Consider the following 9642-nt stretch of genomic DNA (forward strand, 5'->3'; position numbering starts at 1 on the left):
CCATACAGCTGTCTAGATTCCCTGAATCTGTAGAGAGACAAACATAACTACATGAACAGGTTTGGTTATTAAAGAGATGCTGAATAGTCTCATCCCATAGCCTGTGACCTGTAAATGTCCTGATGTTGTCAAAGCTTTCCCGTTAGTCTCATCATACCACCATGTGGTGTTTCTGCAAATTCCACTACACTTATACAGTCATACCATTACAGTTTTGTTTAGTGTATTGCTTCTTATAATAATTGCTGTAATGTGTGTGTTCTGAGGAATATGGTCCTATTGTTTTCTTTAAAGCAGCAGTAGCACATAAATACAGGAACTCCAAAGAAGGGGGGCGTATTTTCCAGAGGAGGAAGGCTCATTTCAGCAGATAAATTACGGCAGTCGTCTGAGCCAAATCTGAAGTAGATGTACACAGACATCATGTTATCGGTCTGACCGCTGAGGAGAACTCTGACAGGCTGGATGTAACAAGTGGCAGCAGTGGAGTAGCTGAAGACATGGCTGTGTGTAACTCTACACTGTGGCGTGGCTGGCCTACTTTGATCCTGTTGTGGGTCTGGATGTGGGAAGCCGGCTGTGACATACAATATCAAGCAGAGGAGGGTGAGTGCTCAGGTGTATTCAAATTGCTTTTTAAATTAATGTATCAAACTTTAACATGCTTATGTGATGGTATGATCATGTATCTAAACTCTAAAGGCGTATTCCAGTGGACTTTGAGAAGGTTGACAGAAAAAAAGTCATTTTTGACACTGGAAGTGATACAAAAAAAAGTCCCGTGTAATCTAACCTATAATACAGACAATTACTGAAAGGAATTTCACACACCTACAGTCGTTTTCAAATATTGTATTATATTGTATTAAAAGTTAGGGACTTATTGATGCATAGTAAATTAGTTAAAAATCGATTTAAATGTGTAAAGATTATTATGTATTTTTTTTTAAACAGCCAATCTTATTATGGCTTAATCTATTTTTGATTTCACTTGTTTGACTTGAGACGTCAACACATCTTCTAAGTTTATTTATTGGACGAGCTTTATTTCATTGATTTAGTTATTTTGACGTGGGGTTGGATTCAGAAATCGTATTATTAAATTATTGTTACCTTTTGGTTATTCATGATGAATTACAGTTTCCGTGTCACTTATAAAAAGTGGACACATTGTTTTGTTTTTGCACATTTCTATATAAATGAAGGGATATTTTTCAGTCATTTGTCTGCAGCTCCTTCTGTTAAAAAATAAAAACATCAGAACATCAATCACATCTACCAAAAATGGGTTTATCAAGAAAGAGGAAGCAAAGGCGTAAACCACCCTGATGAAAACAAGCTGAAAACACTTGGAAAATTGGGGACTTTTCGTATTGCTGTCTTATTCTGAACGATGGCCTACACTGTGACACAAAGTATTGTCCCAGTCCTAATCCGAACATGTACAATTACAGTTGTTTATGCTGCTCTTGGTTTAAGATTTTGGAAAATGTCTGTTATACAAAGTCCAACATGATTCCACAGAGTAAAAGTTGACTTTCTCTCTTTTTCTTTGCTTAGTGGAGATTTTCAATTCTGACAAACAGACCAGATTGGAATGGGATTCTGAACCCCCCAAACGAGTAAGTTGGGTTGCTTAGTGACACATTTTTATTTTATTATAAGACTTGTATCATGTACAATGAAAACACAGTTTAATTGTTCGCTCAATAATGACATAACAACAGGTTGCCGTAATTGTTAATTGCTAACTGTACAAACGTGCGTCAATGTATAAACTCTATATTTTGGCAATATGTAACTGTAAAATGTGGTACATTAATCACATTTAAATCATTTCAGCCCTTTAATGACATTTTTAAACAATTTAAATAATGGTATGGAAGTTGGAAAACAATGCTTTGGTTTTCAACACAGTAAATTTCCTCCAGTTTGAATAACATGTAAAATATGACTGGCTGATATGCAGTTTAATTATCATATTATGCATACCTTATTATGGCTGCTTGGCTCTTTCAGGGTAATGATTGTAAAGATTTACAAAGAATATGTTTACGGCATTGACGTTGTGGGACCAGTGCACATGGCAAAACAACATGTATCCAGGACATTTATATAGCTCACGTTACTGTATTGTGTGAACAGTTCACTTCTTTTGACATTGTGCTGTATGTGGTGTTTTCTTTTGCTGGGTGCAAATGTTCCACCCAAACAAGTTCCTTCCTGAGACTATTTCACAGAGCCACCGTTGCTGCGTCTGGAACTTAGCATCCCCAAGACTATTGTGATTAGCTTAAAGAAATGCAAACAACCCGGAGCATTTTTTTCTCCTATCCGAGAATGTATGTGCTGTTGTGTAGCCAGACCTTGCTCCACAGAGCTGTGGAGGTAGGTCAGGGTTGACAAGTAAGACTTGTCATGTACAGACTACAGAGGTTGCTAAGTCTTATCAAGGTTTTTGTGTGTACCTGTACTTCTTCTGCAGATTTTCACTCATGTTCTCTTGCATCTTTCCTATCATCGCAGTGGAGTGAAATTTCGCTAACATTGGGCAACCCGAGGCCAGTGCCTGTGCTCCAAGCTTGTAGAATAAGGTCAACGAGAACTATTTTAAGCCAGTGGATGGAGCGGAAAGAAGCCCACAATCTACTGATGGATATTTTATTTGCCCAAGAAGAAGAGCTATCTGGTCAGCTCAGCTCGCTACAAGTTCACCTTTTTGACTCAGACACATCAATCCCGAGATTTATAAGTGGTTGGAAAGTCCTGGACCTTCAGGACTCCAAGCCATTCCCTGTCACAATCCAAATACCAAGCCACCTGAAGCCCAGCCTGGCTCTGAGCCTGGGCTCGGTCAGCCGGAGAGGCTTCCAGCTGGCCTTCTCCTACTCAGGAACATGTGTGCTGATAACATCCATCAGACTGTACTACAGGAGGTGCCCTGACATCATCGCTAACCTGGCCCTGTTTAAGGGGACGGGGGCAATGTCGGGTCCCTTAACGGGTTCCTGTGTGAAGGGAGCTGTGGAGGTTTTTCCCCCTGTTAGAGAGTGTAATGTGGACGGAGTATGGGGTCCACTGCAGGGGCGATGCATCTGTAAACCCGGCCACCAAGTCATGAATGACACCTGTCAAGGTACAGAGGATTTTCATTTCATATTTTTAATTTTTAATTTATTGGGTTAGTAGTGTTTATTTTGCTGACACAAAGGCAACTCAAAGTGCTTTAATGCACATAAACATACAAAACAAACACAACACAAATTCTAAATTATATAAAGTACAATGGTAAATAATAGTTAAGTAGTATTCACAATATGTCTGAGAAATATATCTTTTTAAAAAGAGGAATAGGCTATGTTTTGATTTTGTATGTATGTTTTTTTGTTTTTTCACCAATTCCTAACATGTTAAAATTAGGTTAAACAACTCCAGTTAGTTCTATCTTCTAAAGAAGGAATGGGACTCAATTAAGAGCAGAATTTAATGACAAATTGACAAAGATTTTTTTCAATATGCAAGGAATTAGTATCTGGTATCTATATAGTTCATATCCTCGACCTTCCACTTCCGGGATTGCCCCGTTGCCGCCGGAAATTCCGCTGTAAGTCCTGTTTTTTCCTTTACTTACCAACGCTTCTTTTGGAGTTTTAAATTCCAGTTAACTGCTCCTCAGATCTCTGCAAGATTGATCCAGACAGCTAGCTAGACTATCTTTCCAATCTATTTTTTCTGTTGCACAACATAAACAACTTTCGAACGTACACCCGCCGGGACTCCGTGCAGAGCTTAGCACGGCCCAAGACGATTGCGATATGTTTAACGAAATGACAATAAACCAAAGCACGTTTTTCTTCCATGCCACGATGCTATGGACCAACCAGAACCTCCTCCGCAGCACTGTGGAGGAAGGTCTGGCAAAGTTAGACTAGGATTGACATGAACTGCCACAGATGTTACCATGACAGCATTTTATTTTTGTCCAAAGTTTCTGCAACAGCTGGCAGCTGAACAAGCTACAAGTCATCTGCTGACGCATCATTTCACAGGACAAGCATCTTTTATAGACTCCATAGATGACTTTCATATCCTCTTCATCATAATCATCTTCCTTCTTAGATTAACATATTTCCTGTGCACTGCTAAACAGATATCATTCTTCATTCTCTCATGGTTTCTTTACTTAAAACTGCCTTAGTGGTGGTGCCTAGCAGCTACATTGTTCACTCTCCCCTCTGACAGAAGAGCATTAACAACACGACAATTTTGATCCTCTTTGGGCTGTATGTGTAGTTCACATTTCTTTGGAACCGTTATTATGCTAAAAGAAACGGCAATAGTCGGATTACTAGATATCCTAACTGGACCAGACATGTAGTTTATTGCTTTTACTCAATCGAAAAAACATCTATGATTGTGGTATTGCATGTCCCATATAGTCTATTCACTTACAGTTTGGTAGTCAAACATGTCGAAGAAAATGCCAAAACATTGGAAAGAGTGTCAGAAATATTTTTTTAAAAAAGCATCAAACAATTCAAAAAAGTGACAAAATTGATTGTTAACTTAAATTGATATGTTGGCCAGATCAACATTTGCAAGGGCCAATTCTTTTTTTTTGGGCTGCTATTGAGCTCCCTAGCAATTAAATACCAGCTGGACGTACTGTATTCATCAGAGGATATTGTTGCAGATATATGAGTGTTGGTGTGTATGGTGGCCATGAGTAGCAATAAGAGTAGGTGCAGAAATGTCATGGATTTGTTTGAGGTCATTTAAAAGGAGTCACCATTACATTTACGTTTATTTTTACACAGTAAAATGTGCTGGTCACCATATATCTTAGTTACAGTGTTTAAAAAGACATATGATGGGATCCATTTATTAAAACAAATGAGCGAATGTAATTTTCACATTTGTGAATTAATAATTATAAGAAATAAACGTAATACAGTAACTATTGATAACTCTGCCCTACCATCGTCGTTTCTGTAAATGCCTAAAAAACATATTTTTCACTGTAGCTGGGGGTTTGGTACCTTGCTCAAGGTCATCTCAATTTTGGTAATTTTAAGTGCTGTTCTGTCATTTTTCTGGCTTATAACTCCAGTTCTCCAGACGTTTAGGTCTGGACCAAAGTGTTAGACAAAAATAGTGGATTTTGCACTAGTGAAACAAATAGTACAACCATATGTAAATATACATGTATATATACAGTATAAATGTATCCTCTGCTTTTACACAGCTAACCCATCCTAACTAATTAAGGAGCAGCGGAAACCAACTCCAGTTGTAATACAAATACACGAAAGGCAATGACAGGTTCCAATGCATGTTCATTTCATTGTGAAAGGAAACCTGCAGAACATTTCATTGTGAAAAATGTGAAAGGAAACCTGCAGAATGGAGGAAAACATGGAGAACATGCAAACTGAGCCAACTATGAGAATATAACCACATTTGAAAATAAAGGTTACATACACTACTATTATCAGTGGTAGGAAAGAGACAATCACTACTGTATTTCTTTTTTACCAGGATGTAGGATGGGCTACTACAAACCAGCCAATGAGAGTGGAGGATGTCGACTGTGCCCACCGAACAGCAGGACCCATGGGGAGGGATCAGAGAGGTGCGATTGTCTACAGGGTTTCAGCCGACTGCCAGGGGACCCCGATGACCTTGGCTGCACCAGTAAGAAACACTCAGTGGGTTTATTGGAATATGCAGGATTAGACAATAATGTACGTTTGTGATGTTGCAACTATACTATAGAAAGTGCCCTACAGTGCTGTTACAGTCATGTTCCTGCTGCAATGACGATGCAGAGACTCTGAACATGCAGATACAGAAGACTCAGAACTCTGACCAATCAGAGAAGACTTTTGGGAGTTGGGCGCTAATACAGAGCGTTTTAGACAGAGGGTGAATACAGGTAAAATAATGTGTATTGTGAACATTAAATCAGAAGTAGATTGTAGATTCAGAAGAGACACCATGGCAGACTGACAGACGGACACCACTTATTTTCCCACTTGTTTGTGTCATCCATGTCTGCTATCATGAATATGATGTCTTGTCCTCCACAGAGCCGCCCTCTGCCCCTGTCAATCTAACAGCCCATCATCATAATGACTCTGTGCTGATAATGACGTGGGATCCTCCCCATGACTGGGGAGGCAGACAGGAAGTAAAGTATTACATCAAGTGTGAGAAAGAAGCAGAAGCTGGCAGTCGGTGGGAGGCATGTGGGGACGATGTGGTTTTGCTGCCTGCCTCAGGAGGGCTGACCAACACTTCAGTCAGCATCACACAACTGAATCCACAGCGCGACTACAGACTCTCAGTGCAAGCCTGGAATGATATATCCACCCTGCGAGGGGCGCCACTTTCTTCCACTGCCACTGTTACTATGCATAGATGTATGTAAGCCGGACTAGATATGTAAACACGTTAGAAAGTCCAGGGAAAGTGAACAACAGGGAAGAGGCAGCCAGTGTGGTGGGCAACACACATGTGATAGTTCCATTCTAGCTAGGTGAAAGAGTTAGCTTGCTTATTGGACTATATTATCAAAGAAAACTAAAGAGGCTTAGCAATGCTAACCATTAAAATTGACCTGAACTAAAGAAGAAAAGTTGCCAATTTTCAACCCTTCTGAAACAAGTCATCAGGCGGAGGTTGACTGGCAGGTAAACACGGAACTCCATTTACTGCCACCATTTATCTGCATGTATAGCAGTAAAGAAAATCAACAAACTTTCCCTTAAATTACCAGCTAAGGCTAGAGGAGGCTAGCTAGCTTAGTTGGAACGATGCTGAAGTAGACATTTTTGGGGGACCAAAGTGAAAACATGCACAGGCAATACCCAAAAGCTAGGTCTATCCATCTAGATCTATTTTAATGGTTAGCATTGCTAAGCCTCTGTCCTGATGGGCAGGTAGCCATGCCCCCTAAAGCCCTGCTTTATTGTCTATTTCAAAACAAATGGGACTTTAATTTACAAAATGAACATCATGCTGTATTGGGGAAGACTTGAAACTAGCAATTAAAGCCATAAACTGATTAGGATAATTATTATGGAGGGACCAAATCTCAGAGCCTTCTATACACAGACTTCTTTTTGCAAAAAGGGAAGTCACCCCCTGCTGGAAAAAAAGATAGTATGCACTTCCACATTGGCTTCACTTTTCAAACACGGAACTTTGTTGCATTATATTTTCAGTCTATGGGTATGACAAGCAGCTAATTATGGCCAGTGTAAGATAATGTTAGCAAACCTTAAATAGGCATTGCATTGTGATTATTACTGAGTCAATTTGTTGACCTTTATGACTCTTCTCTACTTGTGCCACTGTTACAGTATGGTTAGCGCTGTCTTGTAATTGCCACCTTTGACATACATATGCTTGTATGTAAGCACATCTGCTTGCTTTGAAGCACCACTGGGTGCTATAGCATCTGAGCCAAAGCTAACACTTCTTTGTTCTAACAGGGAAAGTTCCACCTGTGGTGATCACTGTGACCATGGGTTCAAACATCTCCATGCCTGTAGTAGTTCCAGGTACTCAGCAGCAGAGTCGCTTCTCCATATGGCTGACAGTTGGTGTTTTATTTGGCATCTTACTGCTCATGGCTGTAGTTCCCATTGTTGTGTGTGTACTGCGCAGCCGCTACATTAAACTCAGGTAATGGGATCCTACGTGAGATGCGTACACACAAGTGGAATAGTTAGCTTATGAGGAAATCAATGTGAAGAGTAGTTTTTGTTGTTCATTATCCCAAGTAGAAAACATATTCTCAGCTCAGAGTGCAGAATTAACTAACATCACGAGTGCCTGATGAGTAGAGTAACGCATCAGGAACATATTACATATCAAAAGATACCTCTAAAAAGTAATTTTGCTGCACACCAGCAGGTTGCTTCGTTTCTAAATACTGAAAATGTTGATTTATCGAGGAAGGAGTTTTCTAACCCCTTGCTCTGCGTACATCCTTCACTGTTCATTATTTAGAAACCGGACCAAATAGTAGTTGGTTTTTGCAGTAACTATCAGTGTACACAAGGGGGAGCGCCGCTAACTGTGGACTGGATGCAAATTTGCGTCTCCTACAACAATGAAGGAATGTCCTGGCCTACTCTGCCTTACTCAGCTTTCTGATTGGTTTACCCTAGTATTTGTACAATGACCCTAACCAATCTCACTCCTCGTGCCTAAACCTAACCAATCCAACCAACAAAGGCAACAAGTACTAGCCAATCAGAGGCAGAGTAGGGTGGGACATTCCTTCACCATTCTAGGAAACACAAATGTTTTGGACTGGACACACAGCATACTGGGAAAACTATGAGGAAAGGTTTTTTTGGAAGGGAAAAAAAAGCCAACAAGGAGTTTTTGCGTAAAATTTCAATTTTTTTATTTTGGTGCACTTTATAGTATAAAAAAATGCACACTGTACATATTATGGTAGACAGCAATGCATGATGCTACCTAATTTAAACATGTTTTAATATTGTCTGACAATTTAGAGTTTATTCCAGTATTTATCAAGATAATTGTATATCAATGAACATGATTTTAATACAAAATTTAATGTCAGCTGCCAGCTGCTGTGGGGACAGGTAGGAAATTATTTTAGTAATGATGCCAAGAACTGTTTACCCTGTCTATTATCCAATGACTGTAAACTTGACAAAAATAATTTCATATTTTCCCATATGTGTGGGAACTCTCGAAAACAGTTAAAACATAAGGTGATGATGACTTAACTTTCAAGACAAATTTACTGATGAATGAATGAAAGTTATGATTTTCCCACAGGTCTGACCCGGAAGGAGAGCCTTTGCCGATGGCTGAATTTTCCTACCGACGTCCACAGGAGGTGGAGGCGGCACCTGAGCCCGCCAATAGTAAGCATGATATTCCATTGTTTTGTTTGATACTTGAAAGGTATTGCACAAAGGTTTTAATACAAATCTAATCCCATGCAACAATTACAGTAAAAAGCATATGACTATGTATGTAATGTAGTGTCAATTGGTACTTTCAGTCAACTGTTTGTAAATCATTAAATTATTTATATCGTATTTCCTTCACGTGGGTATTTAAAGGTGCCCTGCCGCACAAAACCGTTTTTACTTGCATTTTTTGAAATATGTTAGGTCCATATGTGTTTGTGTTATGTCGTGAATGTGGAAATGAACTGCCACCTCCTGTGTCAGACTCTGTTGAAAGCTTGCTGATGATGTCTGTTTTAAGGGAGCTCAGGTTTTTACTGTGTGGGGTACCTTTTCATTTTATTACATTTGAAAAGTGAATCCATTGATAGGCCTGTAACAGTTGGTACATAACTGTCTAATTGTCTTTTTTTGTGTTTAACCACAATGAATTGCTACATTAGCTAAAGTCCTAAGAGGTATGACTGTTGATGGTAATTGTTGATTTTGTTCAGATATGCCAAATTTCAGTTACATAAGTGATTATTGGTTTGATTGTTGAGTTTAACTATGCTTGTTGGTGTCACTTGACCCCATACACATTCATAGCAACAAAAATGAAAAGGCGATTTACAGTTTTACGATAACAAAGAGGCATGGTTTACTTCATAGGCTGTGTATTTATGTTATTACAATATATCGG

The 9642-nt window shown here is 39.2% G+C and overlaps 1 protein-coding gene across 2 annotated transcripts in view; it reads left to right on the forward strand.

The window, feature by feature from the left end:
• Positions 1 to 356: 356 nt before the first annotated feature.
• si:ch73-40a2.1 (tyrosine-protein kinase receptor TYRO3) overlaps positions 357 to 9642 on the forward strand; it is a 19800-nt gene continuing 10514 nt past the window's right edge. Inside the window, exons 1-7 of one of the 2 annotated variants that reach the window (XM_032544422.1) lie at positions 357 to 606; positions 1561 to 1631; positions 2527 to 3136; positions 5539 to 5694; positions 6090 to 6422; positions 7497 to 7689; positions 8824 to 8912. In XM_032544422.1, the coding sequence (XP_032400313.1) occupies positions 501 to 606; positions 1561 to 1631; positions 2527 to 3136; positions 5539 to 5694; positions 6090 to 6422; positions 7497 to 7689; positions 8824 to 8912 (1558 nt within the window). In that variant the 5' untranslated portion in view covers positions 357 to 500. The remainder of the gene's footprint in view (positions 607 to 1560; positions 1632 to 2526; positions 3137 to 5538; positions 5695 to 6089; positions 6423 to 7496; positions 7690 to 8823; positions 8913 to 9642) is intronic. The other variant, XM_032544423.1, reaches the window with a different exon arrangement.

This window comes from Etheostoma spectabile, chromosome 19 (assembly GCF_008692095.1).
Source record: "Etheostoma spectabile isolate EspeVRDwgs_2016 chromosome 19, UIUC_Espe_1.0, whole genome shotgun sequence".
NCBI lineage: Eukaryota > Metazoa > Chordata > Actinopteri > Perciformes > Percidae > Etheostoma > Etheostoma spectabile.